General features: G+C 31.1%; 2 protein-coding genes and 1 long non-coding RNA gene across 3 annotated transcripts; 2 read left to right on the forward strand and 1 right to left on the reverse strand.

Annotated features, from left to right (window-relative positions):
* Nucleotides 1–4,298: 4,298 nt before the first annotated feature.
* On the reverse strand, nt 4,299–11,107 carry LOC129918301 (bacchus). The gene is made up of 3 exons (XM_055998770.1): nt 10,682–11,107; nt 7,544–7,703; nt 4,299–6,257 (listed from the first exon to the last, which is right to left on the reverse strand). Exons 1-3 carry the CDS (start codon nt 10,868–10,870, stop codon nt 6,214–6,216), a joined length of 393 nt encoding a protein of 130 aa, XP_055854745.1. The 5' UTR covers nt 10,871–11,107; the 3' UTR covers nt 4,299–6,213.
* Nucleotides 11,108–11,288: 181 nt separating this feature from the next.
* On the forward strand, nt 11,289–12,714 carry LOC129918309 (uncharacterized). The gene is made up of 2 exons (XR_008772944.1): nt 11,289–12,012; nt 12,161–12,714. It is a non-coding gene; the product is annotated as an uncharacterized LOC129918309 (long non-coding RNA).
* A 6,865-nt stretch (nt 12,715–19,579) lies between these two features.
* LOC129921390 (60S ribosomal protein L44) lies at nt 19,580–20,534 on the forward strand. Its single transcript, XM_056003197.1, has 3 exons — nt 19,580–19,687; nt 19,897–20,070; nt 20,322–20,534. Exons 1-3 carry the CDS (start codon nt 19,685–19,687, stop codon nt 20,457–20,459), a joined length of 315 nt encoding a protein of 104 aa, XP_055859172.1. The 5' UTR covers nt 19,580–19,684; the 3' UTR covers nt 20,460–20,534.
* The last annotated feature ends 1,638 nt before the right edge of the window (nt 20,535–22,172 follow it).

Here is a 22,172-nt window from a genome sequence, read left to right on the forward strand (position 1 = left end):
AACATGTACCTCCCATACAACGTGTTCGAGGTATTGCAATTTTCTCGAAAACGGTTCTAACGATTTTGATTAAATTGTACTCACGTAATGCTATACGTACATTTAACATAACTACATTTTTAGTTTTTCTCAAAAAATAAGGATAGTGCAAATATGATATTAAATTTTTTTTAAATCGCTGATGTCGGCTCTAACTAATGGGTTAGACCTGCTTGTTTCGCATATTTACCAGGTTTACCAAGACCTTACACCGTTGGTTGCATGAATACCCCTATTAAAAACTTTTCGTTTCCCATCAGCTGCGCACTAGGCTTAAAAATTTCGATGACTCTTTAAAAAAGTTATTTGTATTTGACTGCCATAATTAAAAAAAAAATGTTTTTTAGCAAACGAGTTTTAAATTTATGTCGTTTTCGATTGGACGTCCAGAAGCGTCCGGAAGCGTTTGGAAGTCTTCTGAAACCGTTTTATTGAATTAAAAATGACAGCAAGAACGCTTCTCAGAAGAGAAATTCTCTTCTCGATTCAAAATCAGAATCAAATCCAGAAGCACTAATACATGAATATTTAAAAGTCAAAATAATCACTCAATCACTAATTTTTTTGGTTTTTCATTCAACATGTTATTTTTTTCTGTAATTAAACAAATAAACGCATTATATACTTACTTAAAATATTCTGCAAACCAACTGTCCCATTTATTAGCTGAATATTACTGTTTTTGTAAATTAATTTGCAATATTTCATTTAAAGGAAAAAAAAAAATTAATTTATATTTGACATTCAAAATTTCACAGAATAACTAACACAAACACAAAAAACAGAATTGAGTATAAGTGATTCAAACTGTTTTATTGGATTTCAGAATGAGTGAATCCTTGAGTGATTCCAATCGAAAACGACATTAGTATCGATCGATTTTTGTATGTAAAAAAAGTTAGTTTCTAAAACTAAACTAGTGCTCCTTTTCCGTCAATTTTTAAAGCTAAGAAATGACTTTCTGCAGGATTAAAGTTTACTTTATTCCAATAACTTCTGCATTAATAACTCAAAATTCGGGATTTTTAGTTATGACAGTATTTAAGTAAATGAGCGATATGTCTTTTTTTTGTTCTGAATTAATTTTTTTGTCCAGATGGTACAGAAGATAGATTCCGGAGCCCAAATGATGAGTCAAAAGGTAATAGAGAAATCAAACTAATTACGCTCCTTGAAGGAAAAGGCATATCAACATCTGCCTCTCAATTTCTAGTTCATACTAATATATAAGTATTCCATTCTGGAACTCTTTCAATTAATTCAATTAATCGAGTTAACTTTATTCTTATTAGTTTTCGTCACAAAACAATACGCTCGTGAGCGCATTTTGGAAATATATCTATTTTATCTTATTTGAATTGACGTCAGTGCCCACATCAATGCCCAGTCAAAAAATATTCATAATTTTATAAAAGACCAGTTTAAAAACTACTCGTTTACCTCGGGCGTTATTATGTGTAAACCCGGCTCTGAACTCAAGGACAACATAATGTCTACATACAACTTGACTTCTTTCTCACATTTACTCACTCACTCTACCTGATTTCTCAATAACGATTGTAACTGCCCAACTCTCACCAAAGAACAATATCATGAAACTGTGCTCTTCCAATAAATCTTCGGCATCAACCAATCAGATGAAAGATTTATAGAGGTTAATTTTTTGGTTAACTAAGGTTCAGCTTAATATAAATAATAATTTTTTAAAATTTAAAAAAATATTTATAAATCAGTAAAATGACCTGTGTAAGTCGCGAATAAAAAGTGTTGACACTTAAAAATTGCTCTTATAACAGAAAATCGTATTTTTCTTTATAAAAAAAAACACGATACATTCATTACCATAAATCAATAACAATTTCAATAGAGATGTAATTAAAGCCATTTAACCAATCTTAAATATTTGTATTATATAATTTTACATAAGAATACTGAATTAGTTGATAACTAACTCTATTAAGTATTCCACTCCATTCCACACATACAAATACCAAGCCTTTTTTACAGGAAAAAAAAAATAAAGGGCAGTTCTTTTTCAAGGGTCTTTCAAGGGCAAGCTGCTTCATTATTTTCCCAACAATACATGAGGCATTTTGGAGGGCCTACTGCACAACTGCACTAACTGAAAATAAAAAAACAAGAGGGATAAATACAAACCTACTACAATACGAAAAAAAAAAACAGGGATGAACATATTTAGGAAGCCGGAAATTGAATATACACCCCATTGCCCGTTACACACTCGTATAGCCGAAATTTTCATGCGTATACCCATCCATCCCTTTTAATTCTACCTATACACATCTACAGAACTCGTTGTGTCGTTGGTGTAGTATGAAAAATGTGTACAGTCCCGTTTGTTAACAGCTTATTGCTGGAAAATTTTCTGATGTATCATGACAATGATGCCAAGCGATGCCGTCCGTATCCAGCAAAGAAAAAAAAACCAGAAAACCTGCTTCATTTGACATAAAATGTGACTGTGGGAAGGGTGTGTTTTTGGTTTTTTCAGAATAATAGTGTGTATGATGTTTTGTTACCAAATGCTACCCTTAATAGAAATAATGCTTCAGGCAAAATGTTTCTCTATTTTTACCAGTGAGTGAGCTGAGAGGTCGAGTTGTTTGTTACGACCGACGAACGAAAGCAGACGAAAAATATTCGTGTGTGGTTTTCCTCTTTCCTCTTTTTTCGTTTTTTTTTTTTTGTAGGTATACCTTTTCTCTTATTATCGATTATAGAAAAGATAAAAAAGAGACGGATTTATGGTAGGTGTAGCTATAGATACGTTAAAAAAAATCTAGAACATTAGAACAAATACATATATAAACATTTTTCTATCGATTTATTCGCAGTTAAATTAACTTGTTTTTTTTTTCTAATTTCTCTATTTGTATAGGAAACTATAGTAGCCTAGTTATGGATTTTTTGTTTCATTTTATTAACTGAAATAATTTACACCTAGAAACTCTCTTAGCACACAATTGATATAATTATGTAATCAATTTTATGTTTACTGTGCTGCTATTTTTATTATACACTTTTGTTATGCTAATTTTTGATGGAGAGTACCGAATACATTCGTTAGAGAATACCAATAATACAGGTATTATGGCAAATATTTAATGATGTTAATTGTAAGCGATCCATTATTCCAAATTATTTGCTGTTGATAAAAGGTTTTTTTAGAGCTTTTGAAATTATTGTTAAAGTTGCAAATGATTCACTAACATAAAAGGTACGATGTTCTCATGTTGACATAAAATCAAAATTTAGAAAAGGTTTTTTCGCTTTGAAAAATAAGTACTGTCATAAAAAAAAACAAAAACAAACAATCTCTTTATTATTTTAATTGTAAAGTTTATGAATTGATTAAAAGTTAGCTACTGGAGAATATAAGTGATTTGAATACCTATTTTCGTTAGACTTCGCTACAGTCAGTGATTATGCTTTGTATTTAGACATAAACAATCTAGTACAAAAGACTATCTTCAATGAAAGCCTTAAAAAATTGTTAGAATTTACTGAATAATTGAAACTTGACTGATATCAAAAACTTTTTTTTCTTAGATATATTTAATTAGAGTCAGTGTTATTGTAACCGAGCTAGTCTCCACTTAGCGTCATGATTATGTAGGCTATGGTGCAAACTTTATCAATTTTTTTTCTGATTAAAAAACAAAGTCAAAAACGCCGATTTTAAGAAGGTAAATTTAATCCTGCATTTCGATTTGGGAATATTTTATCCCCAGGAGTACAATATCTCCAAGGAACAGAAAATCATATCCCTCAAAAATGTATCCCCAATATGTGAATAACAATAAATTCCGAGGGATACTTTTCATGATCCCATTAAAAAATGGGAAATAACCTCAGGAAAATTTTTATTCACGGATACTAATATCTACTCCTTGACTTAGAAACCAAACCGGACTAACATCGTTCAGAATAAGACTAGAAAAAGAGAAGAGGATAAAAAAAATGTATTAGCGACTCAAGGACAAGAATCATAGACTTTGGGCCATATTCTATTAAAAAACATTTTTTAAGATAGCTTTTGAAAATGAAGAAATTAGCTTTAAACCCTTTTTTAACATAATAATAGATTATACATGCTATCATAGAAAAGTAATTGATAAAAATTTCCCAATTTTCATCGTAACCTGCAGCTGAAAATAACCATTATAATTTTTTTTAAACCTGCGAACTAATAATTATGATTTCGATTAAAAACGGACATATCGAGTCCAACAAAATAATTAAATACAAACACACTACATGTTTATTTTTATTTCTCAATGGTACTCTTGACCATAACCAAAAAACACATTGAAAATCTTTATAGTCAAACAAATGTCATCCTTTAAATAACTTCATCGACCTCATCTTTTATTTACACAATAATAATTACAAAATAATATAAATATTTAAAGATTAACATTAAGTTTAGAGTTTTATTTGATATTTCTCTTAAATAGATTTATATTCAATTTTTTTTTGTTTAAATAGATTCATGGTACAAAGTTTATTGCTCTTGATTGGTATGTTTTTCAAAGGGTTAACAATGTTTTTTTTTTTTTTTTTGAAAAACTTTTATTGTATTTTTGTTTTTTTTTTTTTATGGGATGTATATAATTTGTTTTGTATTGTAAATTTTTGTATGACAATCAATTTTTTAAAATAAAAATTAAATATAATTTTTTATGTTCTTGATGATCAAACATTTAAAATAAAACTAGTAAGTATTTGGTTAAGTTCAGTCAGATAAAAAATAAAAACCTCGTATTTGTTTTTTTTTGTTTTTTTTTCTTATAAAGAATTATTTATTTTATTTATTATTAAGTTTTTGTTTGTTTTAACAATTTACATTTATTCATTTTGTTGTATAATTTGTACATGTTATTAAATGTTATTATTTGTTTTGTCTTTTATACTCAATAATATAATATGTATTTTTAATGAAATCATTTGTGAATATTATTAAACTGTAGACTTAGAATAAATTTGGTAACCTACATTTCTATAGTATCTACATGTATATAAGTAATTTCTGTTGGGTGCTGTTCATAGCATTTTGCAACAACACATCGAAAATGCTAATGAACTAAACATATAATGTTTATAAGCTAAAATACTGAAGTGAACAATACGAACCATTTTTGTTTTGAGTTTTTTTTTTTCATTTTATTTTATTTTTACTTGCAAAACATTAAATTATTTAAACAAAAAAATAATAATAATGTGTGACATGAAAATAAAAATAAAAGAGAACTCAGGTCTAGATTCCAGAAAATATTCAGAGAACTCTATTCATTCTCATAATAAACCCTTTAGAATACTGGAGTCTAAAAGTAAATTACGGTCATCAATTGCTACAAAGTCTTGCATAGAAAGCCATTTTCTTTTTCGTAAATTATTTTTGTAAATAGTTACAAAATGAAAATCAAATTGGGCTTTTTAAGCAACTACAATGCTAAAAGAAATGATGACTCGAAATGATTGCTTTATTGAGTGAAAAAAGCTTATAACTTACCCAGATCCTTTTAACATGGCTTGTTTACTAATTTTGTTTAATTTTTCGTTCATTGCTAGATTCAAAAAATAGATTTGTTAGAAGACAAAAATCATAAAAGATATGAAACGAACAAGAACAAAATTTGTGGCAGCATTTGGCTTGTACGAAAACAATTTTTTTACATTCTCTACAACCACACACACACATCCAAGATTTAAGCGAACACAAAAAAGTTTCTTCCCTCCCACTGGGAAAAAAAAGTTCCTTGCAACTTTTTTTCCATTCTTGGATTTTTCTAAAGTTGTTTATATGCAAAATCTATTAGAGTGGATTTTAGTTTTTTTTATATGTATTTTTATTTGTTCTAAAATACTTTTTTTTATTTGTTGTAACTGCTATTTCTTTTCTATTTTTTCGGTTTTTTTTTCAATTTTTTTTGTTATTATTTTCAATATTTTAAAACTTAAATATTAAAGGAAAAAATCTTGCATCGTAAGTTTTTTTTTCTTATTTCTGATTTAAATTAAAAAAAAATTACATCATAAAAAAAATAAAATAAGAAATTAAAAATTATTTCTTATCAATATAATATATATAGATTTTTTTATTTTTTTTTTGTTTTTTTTTTTATTTCTTTATGTTTTGACTACACATTATTATTACGCTTGGTCATCGGAGCCGGAGACATCATTTTCTTCGTCATCTGAAAGCGAAATGTTTTTGTTTTAATTTTAATATTTTAATGATTTAGAAATATTCGAAAAAGGAAGATGACTAAAATTAAAAAAACAAATGTGTAGATAAATGGGGTTTTGGAATGACTTGTTTAAATTTTTGATTGTTTTCTTACAACTGCATGAACTTTTCTTGACACACTTTGAAGAAATTCAATTTTGATTCGTACATAATGCTCTTTTTTGAATGATTCACATAATTAATGGCGCCCAATGCGGGGAACTTAAACTATGATAAATAATTGTGCTCGTCACATTCAAAGGTTTCGATGCATATGTCGTATCGATAATAATTTTTATTATCTCTTAGCTAAACAGAGTCTTGAATCCGTTAAGAGAATTAAATGGCGCCCAATGTGGGACTTTGAAATTTTTATAAATAACTATGCTCGTTACACTTATTTATGTTGTGTATGAATATGTGGCATCGATATTAAAAATGCTTTCAGTGAAATGGAGTCTTAAATTCGTGCAAGGAATTAAATGGCGCCCAATGTGGGATATTGAACTTATGAGAAACATTTGCACGTTAAACTCGTACGTAGACATAATTAGTTTGGATATTAACGATGCTCACAGTTGAACGGAAGTAACAAGTTTATGCACAGAAACAAATGGTGAAAACTTAAATGTGTGAATGCATTTGTAATAATGCTATTGTTATAGCTCTCAACTGGCGCCCAATGTGAGATATTTTTAAATTATAATTAATGCATATACTCTTCACATTGAAACGTACCCGTATTTAATATTAAAACATTGAGTATTGATTTCATGCACATAACTAAATGGCGCCCAATGTGGGATATTGAATTAATTGTAAACAAATATGCTTGTCCCGATGAAAAGTGTGAATTAATGTGTCATTTTTTTTCATCGTATAAATGCTCTGCAATTTTTGTTTGACGAGAAGGCACCATAGGGAATGAATCTGCTCATTCTGTGCAAGTACCTATAATGACGAGGGCATTTGACAGTTGGGTGATAAAATATCCGGCAAGTCACACATGTAAGTAAAGCATAATATAAATAGTGAGAAGGATCTGATTTTGTCGGAGTCTAAAATTCATTATAAGAATTAAATGGCGCCCAACGCGGGATAGTGAAACTTGTATGAATAAATGTGCTTGCGAAGGGAAGAATATACAAAATAGATTCAAAAACAGCAGGGAGGCAATTGAACACTTAAAAGAGGAATCCAAAAAAAAAAAAAAAGATTAATATTTAATTTATGAATTTTATTAATTAAACTTACCTTCTTCATCACCATATGGGAGATCATATTCGTCGCTTTCAATATCGCTGTCAATTTCTTCAATGATCTCTTCTTCTTCAATGATTTCTTCATCTTCTGAACAATCACTTGCGTTGGCAGCACTTTCTTTTTTAGCTTTCTTTGATGCTGGTGATTTGTCCTAAAAAGATTAAAAAAATTATATTAATATGCATACAACTACAAAAGATTATAATTAACTGTCAAATTCTAAATCTCTATCTTACTATCCTATCTTAAAATCCAACTAGACCAACAAAAAAGATACAAGCAACCAACTATCGTAACGCGCGCATTAAAAACATTTTTTTTTCTGTCTGCTTTGACCCTACACAAGCGTTCTTCGTAGGACAGTTGCTGCATCTACTACATCTGCCCCTTCTATTTATTGTGAACCCAAATGCTTTATTTCGTTTATATTCTTTGAGTGATTTCGACCGCATCGAATTTTCTCAAACCTTTTAGGTAGAAGTTTTTTTTCTTTCCTATAGAACATTATCCCATTTATGTTAAAAGCGGGAAAGAGATAGGGTATTTTAAGTACGTGTGTTTGTGTGTGTTGTTAGTTTCACGGAAATTTGTATAATATCCGTATAAACACCCCGCTTTTTTTCACCCTCGTAGACACTATAACATTCCTTTTATACAATGTCGTGATGAAAATTAAGGCAACCATTTGTAGATGCTACCAAAGAGGTTTTTATTAATTTTCATCATCATTGTTAGTTTCCTGCGCTGTACTTAGCATTACATTCAATAGGTAGCTAGCTGATGGACAACAAAACCATCTTTTAAAACAAAAACAACAAAAATACCCATCAGTACAGTTTCGCTGTGTGGTATAGGTCCTTTTTTTTTACAGCGCTTGGCTTGATAATTGGGTCGCGTCAGCTGCCTATTATAGGTGTGACATATTTTTACAAAAATAAAACTACCACCTTCAGATCAAGGATAAAGTCGATTATTTCATCCAATTTGTTTTTTGTGTGATGAAACATTTAATATCATAGTTGGACTGTACCTAATGTTACCGTTTATTGAAATTTATCATGTAATCATTTTCAATATCTTTCTTGAAAAAAAAAATCATTTTATTATCTTTGTTGCTTGAACGAATGTGTATTTGAATAAGCAAGGTGGATAAACAATTTCTAGAAGGAAAAAAAATTGACATTTGTGCTGAAGAAAGAGACAAACAGATTGTATGATAACTTTGTGACTTGCGCGCAAACAACCAATATCTATAAGTCATAAGTATATAAATATATAATCTGCTCATTAAACAAATTTGTTTTGTCGTATCTCTCTTAACTTTTGTTACTAATTCGAAAAATCTTTGCTTCTATTTTGATAGATATATATAATTTGCGTATACCGCTTTGATAAGATTTACCTATTTGTAAATAATTACCGGCCCGACCGGCAATTTGTTCACCACACATAGCCATACTTAAACACACACACACACATAAAATGTATATTTAATGCTCATTTGTCATTAACGTCAAAAGAGCACAGGAGATCTTTTGATAACTTAAATTTTATTTCACGTTTCGCGTCCGTGTGTTTGAGTGCATTGGGGCGGTACGTATGCGGTATGTGGTGATGGCAACGCCGCCGTTTTAATTTTTATTGAATGGGATTTTGAGCAATAACTCGTTTCTACAGTTTGTAAATACTACACACAAAACACAACATAATAACAAACAGGTACCTGTGTGTTTTTTTTCTCCTTTTCTATTTATTTTTTTTTGTCTGTCTCTCTCTAACTTAGCTGTCATTATCTTGACAAGTTGTAATATGAAGTCAAGTGTGGAGAAGAAAGAAAGGGGACCAATTTGGGGGGCTGTAATGTGTTAGTGTTTGCGTTTGCTTGAGAGGAAACTTAAGCGTTGTTTTATAGATTGGATACATTCCTTGTAAAGAGTAGGCATTAACTTGAAAATATACGTCCAGAAATAGAATATAATTTGAAATATACAGAAAACGAATGAAGAATATAATATGTAGCGTTAGCTGGGGGGAAAAATGACGCTTAGTATATTGGAATCAAAACAAAAATTTTCATTCGTTCAAATTCAAATAAAACAAAAAAAAAATGCACACACATTGGGCGCCATTTTTGTATTATTCTGAAGTAGGTACACTTATGATGACTGTTAATTTAATAAATTGCAGCATTGTGAATTTCTCAAGTTAAAGTAATTATCTTTTTTTTAATTACACACATCGCATGTACTTGGAAAAAAAAATTGATTTCTCTCTACAACTATATTAGAATATATACGAGAGATTACGTGAATAATAAAAAAAGAAGAAGAAAAGAGCAGCAACCCTGTTCTATAATCCAAAAAGCGTTATGCTTGGTTATAAAGTAGCAGGAATACACTGCCTCTATTGGTATTGATTGTTGTTATCAATTTGAATAGGCTCCAATTCTCAACAAACACACAGAGTATGTCAAAATCGCTCCAAATCCGATGACTACACATCTTTTGACAATAGCTTGTGCTTGCTAGCTATAGCTGAGATGTGAGTTAGTATTGGTTGGTTTGCTTGGAACTTGGGATACTTTGGGTGACTTTATGAGTGAGGATGAGGGCAGGGGGTGAAGAGTGATAACTGAGATTATATGTCTGTCGTTAACAAATGCGCGCGCTTGGCTAGGGTTCCTCTTTTTTTTTTTTGAGGACGAATTTCCCATTATTATTTCTTATTATTTTTTTTGTAGGTAAGTGATAACACATAAAAATGTATTAATACGTCATGAATGTCCTTTTTTCTCTATATTCACATTTGTATGCCGCCTTTGAGATTCAGATTAATGTGCAGCACACATTTGTGCTGCCTTATTAAAATGAAAAAAAAAAAAAAAAAACAGGCAGAGACAATTTTTCTAATAGAAAGATAGAGAAGAGGTGAGGCTGCTCTGCTGCTACTCTACTGCTGCTGCCCTTTCTTAGTCGTTGTAAAATTACTTATTTTTTTTTTTTTTATATAAAAATAGACATAAATTTATTCCGGTGTGGTGCGCTCGTTGAAGAGATTACTCACTAAGCAATATACCTAATAGTATCTATGATTAGATGTTTCTATGAAGTATAAAATTATAATTCTTACATCTGCAGGCCGTTTTGTTCCTTTGACCTGGTCTTTTGTGACCGCTGGTTTGGTGGTACCATTATCTGATGCCGCTGATGTTTCTTCTGAGGCTGGTTTAATTTGTTTGTCCTCTTTGACGGCAGTGGTGGCGTCGGCGGCAACTTTTTCAACCGCAATATCTCCATTATTTTCTGTTGCAGAACTCATTTTGTAACTTTTTTCTGTTTTATTTTTTATGTTAATAAATAAATTAAATTTTTTAAGTAAATACTAGATTTAACCACACACGTCCAATTTGGCTAGAAACTTATATATTTTTTTTGTATAACACTGTTATTTATTATTATTTTTTTAATTTTATTTTTCTAACTTATTTTGTTTGCTAGCCTTTTTTACCGATGTTCACTCGACAAATGCTCGAAATCGACTGAAGGCGTCTTCTAGAGTGTGAAATACATTTTGAAGGGAGCGCGCCATTTGAGATTTCTATATAGTAAATGAATCAAAATTATAAATTATTTTTTAAAGCTTAAATTTTAATTAAATTAAAAATAATTTTATACCATTCGATAGAGAATTTTCTAAAGAATATTTTAATATTTTTATTTTTAAAATTTAGTTAAAATTGATTAAGTAATTGACCATTCAAGAGGGTTTCATGAGTATTTTCATAGTAAAAGTGCTTGGGTGTCATGAGTATATATGATGATGGCTTGCAACCCTGTATTATCAAAAGTTTGGCGGTAAATTTGAAAATGTTTTTATTTCACCCGATAGTTTATTCTTCAAAGGCAAAAGACTATAAAAGTGTTTTATAGGGTTTTGTTGATTTTTGTTAAGAAACAGCAATAAAGTATACTTGGGTCAGTTTAGTATTCGAGACATCATATTGATGTTAGAAATGGCATGGCAAAAAGTCAATTTTTTAAAAAAGTTAACTTTTATGTGACGTCACAAATCGACCTGCAATTAATTTGCAAAGAAAAAGAAGTGAGCATCCCTGTAATGATTATCGGATTGCATATTTATAGGTCAAATTTTTCACACCAAGATTATGTGTGATATTGTACTGTTTTTTTATTTGTATTCTGGATTTGTCTTGGAAGTTAAGGTGTAAGGCTTTGACTTTTACCCCAACATCAAAGCTGTTGTTATAATGGAGACGGATAGATGAGTATTGTGCAAAAATTCTGTTTTATTTTTTTATCTATCTATTTTATATCAACAAATCTACCCTTAAGAGCTTGATATGTTTTCTGAAAATTGTGTGTGTTATTTTCTTAATCATTTGCTGCAATCGAAAATTGTGTTTGTCACACAAATGGCATGCGATTGAGTGGTGCATTCAAGTATGTTTTTTTTTTTATCTATTTTATTTGTCTGTCTAATTGAACTCAACCTTAAAATAATGTTATTGTGCTTATTAACTATGAGATGTTTTTGATTTTGCACGCTTTTGTCATCCTTAAGTAATGACATGCATTTTTATATTTACAGTTCTGCGCTGAAGGGTAGCTTTATGGCTTTATACCTACCCTCTAAGCTAAACGATTATATTGAGTACCCAATACAATGGATTTGGCTTCATAGTTCGGCATCATATTCATTTTATCAATAAAAAAGGAAATGCATACAGAGAGTTCGAGTTGACATATAAAAAAAAATATAAACGCTAGAAAAGATTTATGTGTAATTCTACAGAAGGCTTTTACACACATTTTCTATTCGAAGAAAAGAGGATAGTTGGGGCAAATCGTTGAGTAGTGTTTGTAGTATTTTTATTTTATTTTGTTTTGTTTTGATTATATTTATCTTTATGTAAGAACAGGTGAAGAATCTCTATTCTAGCAGCTTGGTAGGTTTGAAAGATTCTGGCATCATCTTAAAATTATTTCTTAAAATGGGTAGGTACGAGTAAGTATTAAGTGAAATGTAATTAACTTTATCAAATAACAAAAAGTGTCAAGAGTGTAACAAAATAGGTTCTCCGTTTGGCATATTGAAAACCGTTATACATTTTATATTTTCTTCAAAAATTTAATAATTTTTTTTTTAAATGGCTCATAGAAACTTTTTTGTTTTTGATTTTATTTTTCGTGGACTTAACAAGTTTTTTTTATAGAATTTGATAGTATTTTTAGCTCAGTAAAGCTTACTCATTTATTCTACTTCCTGCTTAACGAGTTTAAAAAATGTGTCCACATACACGCTCGTGAACATTTAAATCAAATTTTAATTAATTTTTTTTTGTAAATATAAAATTAGTGAAACCCTCGCGCTAAGCAAACTCATTGCAAACTAATTGAAATACATTGATCTTTACCACAAGGAACCAACAAATTTATATATCTTAACCGCAGAGTGATTGCGTTGATCGCTCCCAAAACCGGAGCGCGAAACATTTGGAGCGAAAGGGATGACGACAATTTTTTCGACGAATGAACAGAAAAAAAATAGGTAGTATTAACAACAAAACGATAGTTTTCGTAAATTAAAAATAATGCAACAACAACAAAACTAACGTGAAGAAGACGATCAAAATCTTTTTTAACAGCGAATATCAAAAGATTCGCTGTATTTAGTACCTCATTGACTTCATCGTCTCATTGTGGGTACTATAACTTATTTCTATGTAAATACATTTTTAAGACGAAAGTATCGGTGTAATTTTAAATGGTTTGCGTCGGTTAAGGTATTGAGATGAGGATGTCAATGCACTATGCAATACATTTTGGTTAGTGGCAGGCTGTTCAGCACTTTTAAACCTTATAGTCATAAAAAAAATTTGCGTGAAGAAAGCTTTTTCTTGTACAATAAAGGATCATACGTTATAATATACGTTATAATTATGATCAAGAGTAATGGCGTCACTAATTTGCTACAAATGCACATGTATAATATATGTCGTATATTGATTAGCTAGTATGCAGAAAAAATTAGCTTAAGCTCTTTTCTCACTTTTGAGATCATTTTCTTGAGATAGATCTGATTTTCTTGAGATAGATCTCAATTGTACTGAAAAGATAGAAAGAGCTTAAGCTCATTTTTTTGCGTATGACCCATTGTTAATATAAACTTTAAGCCAGAACTATAATTGGCGGATGGAGTCGGATGCTACTGTCAATTGTTGTTGTTTTCCATAAGTTTTCATCCGTCGAGTGCGGTTGCGAGCGCACTCGTCGGATGAAAACTTATGGAAAACAACAACAATTGAGAGTAGCTTCCGACTCCATCCACCAATTATAGTTCTGGCTTTAGTGTTTTGATTCCACATTTAATATTAAATCTTAAAAAATTTCTGCCATCCTCTATCTTATTAAAGCAATTACTATAGAGTGTCAAACTACCGACATAATTTTCGGGCGTTTTTTTTTTCATATTTTGAATTCTTCAACTTCAAGCTCGAAATGATGCTTATTAAAGCCTAGCACGCAGCTGAAGCGAAACGAAATTTTCCATACTAGGGGCATTCCATAAAAAATGTTAACTTTTTATAATTAGGAAAAAGAGAAATAGATGGGATTTATTGCAATGAAAAACTTCTTTAGAGACAGAAAACTCTTTATCAAGAGTTAACAAATGTTTGTGAACTTAACCCCAAAATCGATATTCACCTAGCCAAACTTTTCATCAAGTTTTAAGTAAAAATAAACGCTTAAACGTGGTTGACTTAAGGTCGCATACGCTACGCAACATATTTATCTAATTTATGGTAACTTTATTTGTTAAACTGCGACTTGTGGATGCTTCATTACTTAGAAGGGATAATCTTAAATTATTTCTAAGTGTTCAAATCGATCTAAAATCTGTTACGGCACTTAAAATCTATTTCAAACACAATAAAACATGCAAACATTTCATATACGTTACAATGGAAAGCTCCACTAAAATGCGATAGCGAAATCTTAAACGAAATTAAATTTGTTTTGCTTTAAAACTTTTTTTCTGATGTTATTTCTTGAATTTTTGATTTGTAGTTTTTTTTATTACTTTGCTATAATACCCGATGGTATTCTTTCGTTAACATGTTCGCTGTTGACTTTAGAGACTTCAAAATTTTTTGTTTCGCTTCAGCTGCGTACTAGGCTTAACACAGGCCCTGACGGACATCATACATCACATAACGAATTATGAAAAAAAGTATCATAGGTCCTGCCGTACTAAAAATGTTTGCTACGAAACTTCGAATTCGAGAAAAAATGAATAAAGAGGAAGTGGGATAATTGATTTTTCTAGTTTTGTTTATCGGAGCTTTAGAAATTCTGGTTTCATTCGAGCTCTCCGTTCGAAGATTTTCTACGAAGCATTCTGTGATCATGGTATAAAGAATAGAATATATTGCGCAGGTTGTCAAATTGAACATGACAGCAAATAAAAAATCGCTGCTGTAATCATAGTCTGTGTTTTTTTTCAAAAGCGCAAACAAATTTTCTCGAAAATTATTTACTAAAACTATTCATTAAAATGTTTATTTTCGAATATTTTAATTTACATGTTTAAAAACCGTATAAAACTATTTTTCAATGAAATACCAGAACGAATATTCACAAATCAAAAGCACTGTCTCTGTCATTTTCTCTCATTTTTGACGGATGCGCAGAACTGAACATATACTGCAGAACAGGTTTACTGCACTCTGTGATAGGGGTTATCATTTTGTTCTATTAACTTTGATGAATCTAAGAATTGCTTATCACTTTGATAGAAGGTTTAGAGCATAAACAAAAAATACCAAGACTGGAAACTGAGCGGTCTAATGACGTTTGCCTACAAGCTGCGAGGTGTGGTGAATGTCGTCAATCTATCGTTGTGTTCGTGTTGGATGTGTGGTGAATGTCGTGAATCTATAAATTTGTGCGTGTTAACATCACTTACCAACGTGGTGGCTTTCACATATATTCACAGACAACACTACACTAAAGGGTTTTGGGGGGAAAGACGTACGAAAGTTTCCAGTCTTGGTATTTTTTGTTTATGGTTTAGAGATTGTGTACATGTTTTTAATAAACCATAATTAATTAAACACTTTTTTTTAAAAAAGTCTGAAACTATTTCGTTAGTAGTATACAAAAAATCACTAAAAATCCCACTTTTCACTTTTTCGATGAAGCTACAAGTTTCATCGAAAAAGTTTTATTGTTTTAATCTAAAATTTAACGAATTGTTGGTATGTCATTTTTAGTACCATAACATTTTTTGGTTATAAGGGGTATTTATGAAACAGCGTAGACATTACCACTCCGCAAAATAGAAAAAGTTTGCATACACATTTCATGAACACCCCTAATATCAACTTGGGTACGGTTAATTGTATGAAAAAAAAAATTCAAAACATGAACTTCAACGTCTAGGTTTGGAATTTTTTTTACACAATTACCCGTACCGCTATTGCAAACTTTCCGGTGTGGCCAAGCCTTAAGGCTTCTTCTTCCTTTTCTCGGCGCAGCGATGTCGAGGGGATCATAAAGCCTTCACCACACTGGTAAAGGTACGGGTAGTTGATTGAAAAAAATTCCAAACTGGAACATCAATATTCAAATGTGGTATTTTTTCCATACAAGTACCCATACCGCTACCCGTACCGCTACCGCATACCTTCCGGTGTGGTCAAGCTTTTAAAGGCAAGACCACATCGGAAAGGTATGCGGTAGCGGTACGGGTAACTGTGCGAAACAAATTCTAAACTGGAACATCAATATTTAGGTGTGGAATTTGTTTTCATCCAAGTACCCGTACCACTTCCCGTGTCCCTATCACATACTTTCGGTGTGGTCAAACCTTAAAGGTAGAACTATATTTGACTGAAGCGTCGGACGAAACGGAGGGGAACAGCATTTTCAAACCGCACTCAACGGATGAAAACTTATCAAAAATTCAAAGAAAACGAGCAAAAAACATAGGATTTTTTCATTTCCAACTTCCGACTGCTTCCTCCAATCATAGTTTGCCTTTACACTTTTTAGTTCAGGCTTGAGTGCCTATCTACACGATGATTTTTCAATCGATTGAAAAATCAGATGCGGTGGCTACACAGTGTTGTGGCCAATTACGTTCCACTTTTCGATTTTCTAGGAACAAATGTCAAAAAGAGAAACAATTAAGCAATGGAACTGAATTGCGTTCTTTTATGCGCCGATGTTAACTGTTTGTTGTTGACAAAAGTTAGCTTTCATCGTTCCTAATGAAAAAAAAAGTTTCAAAATGTAATATTAGCCGTTTTGTATTGATCGATATGGAAAAAGAGAAACAATTAAGCAATGGAACTGAAGTGCGTTCATTTATGCGCCGATGTTAACTGTTTGTTGTTGACAAAAGTAAACTCTCGTCATCGTTCCTAATGAAAAAAAAATTCAAAATGTAATATTAGCCGTTTTTTATTGATCGATATGGATCATTTTGGATCAGCTATATGAGCTTTTTATCAAGAACACGATTCGTGATCCGAATTATGCTTCTCCTACTCTCTTCCTTGTGACGCTGTGCGCTGTGTTCCATATTTTATTCATATGGAACAATAAAAAAACATGAAAGGTCACAAATTAAATAAAAAACAGAACAAATATGGCACCCAGCAGCAAGTGTTTAAAAATTTATTGAAGGATTTTTAATATATTTTTTATATATAAGTCTAGTACGCTGTGGATAGCGAAATGTTTGCGAAAATTCAATGGAAAAATATATTGCAAATCAAAAATAATTAAATAAAAGCAAACACACGTCTCAGAAAAGCATGCAATGACAAAATGAACAACAAAAACAAACAAAAAAATTCAAATATCATTTTCCCGCACACAATTAATGTCCGCGGCAATTATTGTGTGGAAAGTTTCGTTTTGTTTTAGTTGCGTTGAAGCGAAAAGAAATTTTCCATACAAAATTTCGTTAACGAAATCCTGAACGGAAAATTTCGTTTTGCTTTTCACCTAGTACGCTGCTGATGCGAAATGAAATTTTCCATACGAAATTTCGTTAACGAAATTAAATTTGTTTTGTTTTTGCTTTATTTTCGGATGTTTTTTCTTGAATTTTTCGGTTTATATTTCTATTATTTTTACTTTACTATAATACCTGATGGTATTGATGGTATGTCCGCTGTTGACTTTGGAGACTTCAAAATTTTTCGTTTCGCTTCAGCAGCGTACAAGGTTTCAGTACGCAACGATAGCGAACAATTGGAGAGTTTTCACTCAGTTGTCACTTACTTTATACTGTCCTGTGCATTTTTATTGACTCCAAGAGCAGTGTTGACGGTTTTTTCATTTTTAATTCATTTATTTCTTGCTTTAAAAATTATTTTCTGTTGATTTTTCTTGATTTTAAATTAATTTTGAATTTTTTTATTTTGAATCGATGATATTTTTTCGTTGAGACTTGAAAATTTTTCGTTTCGCACCAGCAGCGTACTAGGCTTTAAGTGAAAAACTCTACAGTTAGTAAAGGCTTGACCACATGAAAAATACTCTACACCAGGCATCTCAAACTCAATGTTTATGAAGGGCCAAAACAGCGAGATCAAAATTTTTATGGGCAGCAGAAAAACTAAAACTAAAATGTTTATAAAACAAATTTAAAAAAAAAACAGGAAGAATGATAATATTAATGTATTCCATTTACCATGTTTATCCTAAGACCAAGGTTAGTTAGGCTGGATCTTATAGGTAACTCATTCCTATTAATGACTTAAATAACAGCTCGCATCGACAGGTACATTTAACAGGAAATAAGCGAAGAAAATGAAGAGAACTTGTCTTTTAAAGACATAATTCTGCAAGCCTTTTTTCATATTCAATATTAAAGTTTAGATTTTTTTGTGGATTGTTTTTGACTATTGCATGCTGATGTTAAGGTTTTTATCATCAAAACCTAAGCCGTTTGGTAGGTTAAATCAGAATATTCGCTTTCTAATTCACTTTAAAAAATCACAGAACTTCCCCTGATTTACGCCCCGAGATTTTATAAAGTTTATAATTTTGTTTTTAAGTACATGTTCCATACTTATTTATTTGTTGAAAAAAAAGGAGGTGCATGTATGTATGTCGAAAGCTGGGAGCACAAAATCTATATTACGATACCTTGCCATATTATTAGGCCCAATCGAAAAAAAAATGTATATTGCTGAATTTTTAAAGTTTTATGTACAGTACCTTGCCATATTTTTAGGCCCAAGGGAAAAAAAATACAATTTTTTGGTTCTTGTTGCTGAACTTGTAAAGTTTTTGTCGAAATATTTCAAATTTTTTTGTCTCATTTACGTGAAATTCTTAACTTTATGGCAAAAGCCCCATCTTTCATGCTCTGATCGTTTTATTCACAGTATGTTTCCAACTTTTTTTTAAGTCAATCCGTATCTACGTGATAAGTGAAAGTAAATGAGACAGCAAAAAATTTGAGATATTTCGACAAAAACTTTAAAGGCTTGGCCACACCGGAGGGTATGCGGTAGCGGTACGGGTAGAGGTAAAGGTACTTGTATGAACAAAAATTCCAAACTGACATATCAACGTACAGATGTGGAATTTTTTTCATACAAATATCGTTACCGCTACCCGTACCTCTACCGCATACCCTCCGGTGTGGCCAAGCCTTAAAAATTCAGCAAAATGAAAAATTGTATTTTTTTTCGCTTGGGCCTAATAATATGGCAAGGTACTGTATATACTTAAACTCAAAATTATTAAAAATATGGACTGGGCCGCAGAGTTATGCATTATGGGCCGCATGCGGCCCGCGGGCCGCAAGTTTGACATGCCTGCTCTACACCTAAACGTTGTTGTTCCAGTTTGGAATTTGTTTCAAACAATTACCCGTACCGCTACCGCATACCCTTTCGGTGTGGTCATGCCTTAAAGAAAAAAGTTACCGTGTAAATCTCCAAAAAAATCTCATTTCATATAACACCCCTGCCCTATATTCGAATTTCGAACACAAATGTCAATTTTGACATTTCAAAATGTCGAACATCCGTTTATGTCCCCGTCCTTTTCTTTCCTTTTCTTTCTTTGACAACTGAATTTCGTCAAGATGGTATGCTTAAATCCAAGTTTTATTTTATAAATTTAAAATCCTCTGATAATTTTTAATTTACCTACCATCCAATTATGATTTCAATTAAATAATACAATGTAAAATCAAAACTTTCAATTTAAATTAATATTTTTGTGATGTGATATGAAATTTCAGTGCAAATGAATAAACTAATTTTGTGTATTTTCTCTTCCTCTGGGTTCTATTAGGTGAATGTACCAAAACAAAGACGTACCTTCTGCAAAAAATGCAAGGTCCACAAGTTACACAAAGTAACACAGTACAAAAAATCCAAGGAGCGTAAATTTGCCCAGGGCAGAAGACGTTACGACAGGAAACAACAAGGTTTTGGTGGTCAAACAAAACCCATCTTCAGGAAGAAGGTAAGAATGATATTTGTCACTCAGAGATTCTCGGAGGCATATTTAGTAAAACTGAAAGGCTTGTTAAAATTAATCCTCAAGCCATTTAGTGGGAAAATATATGCCAGATTAAAATTTAGTCTATTCCTAGTTTGTGGATCAAAAAACGCCATCGTTTTATGTTTCCCCGGCATAGACTTTCACAATTTTTTTCTATTTACTTTGAGACCACTTGGAAGTGATGCTAAATAATTGCTTTTTCTTTATTTCAGGCAAAGACAACCAAAAAGATTGTCCTGCGTATGGAATGTACTGAGTGCAAGTACCGCAAGCAAACTCCACTCAAACGTTGCAAACATTTCGAGTTGGGAGGAGACAAGAAGAGGAAGGGACAAATGATTCAGTTCTAGATTAATATAAAACTTATTTTATATTAATTCGTTCTTCTGCTTTTTTTAATTAATTAAAAGAAAAAAACTACAAAATTCGAGTTTTAAATTTTTTATTTGAGCATTCTTGGATAAGTGGAGTGGCATAAGATTTATCCCTTGGAATCAAGGGAAAGTCAATGAATGTTAAAAAAAATGTTGTTCGCTTTTATTGTTTTTTGGATTTAAAGGCACATTTATAACACTAGTTTTCAAAATTTTACTTTTTTTTCCTAGAGTAAACATGTATAATTTTCAAAAGGTTTTCGGTATGTTGAACTTGAATCCGAACATTTTTTTTTTTTATTTTGTTATGCTATGTGAAGAAATTTGAAATCCCTAGTTATACCGATTTTCCGAAAGGCGGCCGGAAACTGGAGACGGCCGAAAACTACTTTATGCACTACAAATTTCTATCTTACATCGAACATAGATAAATCAGCTTTAAATATGGTTTTATTTTGCTTTTTAGTGTTTTTGGCGTTTTAGTTATTTTTTAAGCAAGCGTTAGAGAAAGAAGATATCGCTGCCTGAAAACTATAATGTTCTATGTTAAGGTGCCCATGTTTCGAGAAAATCGACTTCAAAGTTTGGGGTATCTGAATTTCCCCCTTTATTTATATATTTTAGCATGAAAATATAAAATTAACTAGGTACCATATGGATAATCTATCGATTCAAATGCTAAAATTTCTTTTTTGATGTTGGAAATCTGTTTGATTAAACGTTTTTCTGTTTTGACATAGAACATTTATGTATTTGACTTCCTTGCATTTCGAGTTGATTTTTTTTGTTCTATGTTCGACATACAACATTATAGTAATATAGTACGGTATATGAAAATAACCAGTCAAGAGAAACAATATTTTTAGAGTAATTATATAGCTTCTTAAGCTTTTTGTTGATTTTTTTTTTAATTAAAAAACATAAATATAATAAAGTGTACCATGTCCAAACAAGTTCAAAGAATTCAAATTAGTATACACGATGAAATTAGCAAAAAAAATTATTTCCACACAGCAATTATTTAAATAAACATTTAAGTGAACCTTACTTACAAACTATTGCTGATTATTGTCAGTAACTATTTCTAAAAAAAAGTCATTATCGAACTGCGGCATGAGCTTTCAACATTGCCTTAACCCTTTGTTCCCGGAGTAACTTTTTTTTAAATTTTTTTTCACGAAAAATTATAGTCCGGGCGGCCACTGCAGAAACGCTCAACTCATCGAGCTAAAGAAAATTTCAAATGGGAAGTGAAAGAGGGCTATTAGTAGTTACGAAAACCACAGGTCTTCCCGTTCGCATCCTGGCACGATTGGCGTGGTAAAGTGCATCGTGCATCTCATAGAGTTAAAAGACAATATTGGTGTCAAATTAAAGGTGCTATTGTCAGCTATCAAAATTCAGAGGTCTTCCGGGCGAAAGTCTGGCAGTTTTGTCATGCAGCCCGTTTTAAGGTTAGAAGCGATAAAAATGAGTTTTTTCATAAAGTCTTGTTTTTTGGTATTTTGGTGGATGAGTTAAGGAGTTTTTTCACTATAAAATAAAAATAAGAGCTATTAGCATTTAAATATAAAACGATGTTTTGGAAAAAGCTTGATAGTTTATTAACAATGACCCAAAGTATATGCAAAACTACGAACAATTCACGAAAAAGTCTCAAATAATACGCTGCGCCCCTTACAACTTACC

The sequence above is a fragment of the Episyrphus balteatus genome, chromosome 1 (genome assembly GCF_945859705.1).
Source record: "Episyrphus balteatus chromosome 1, idEpiBalt1.1, whole genome shotgun sequence".
NCBI classification, from domain to species: domain Eukaryota; kingdom Metazoa; phylum Arthropoda; class Insecta; order Diptera; family Syrphidae; genus Episyrphus; species Episyrphus balteatus.

Coding starts and splice junctions, on each gene's coding strand:
- LOC129918301 (XM_055998770.1), bottom strand. CDS start 10,870: ATGAGTTCTGCAACAGAAAATAATGGAGATATTGCGGTTGAAAAAGTT. Junction 7,704..10,681: donor GAACAAAACGGCCTGCAGAT/GTAAGAATTATA, acceptor TAATCTTTTTAG/GACAAATCACCAGCATCAAA. Junction 6,258..7,543: donor CCCATATGGTGATGAAGAAG/GTAAGTTTAATT, acceptor TTTCGCTTTCAG/ATGACGAAGAAAATGATGTC.
- LOC129921390 (XM_056003197.1), top strand. Junction 20,071..20,321: donor AACCCATCTTCAGGAAGAAG/GTAAGAATGATA, acceptor TCTTTATTTCAG/GCAAAGACAACCAAAAAGAT.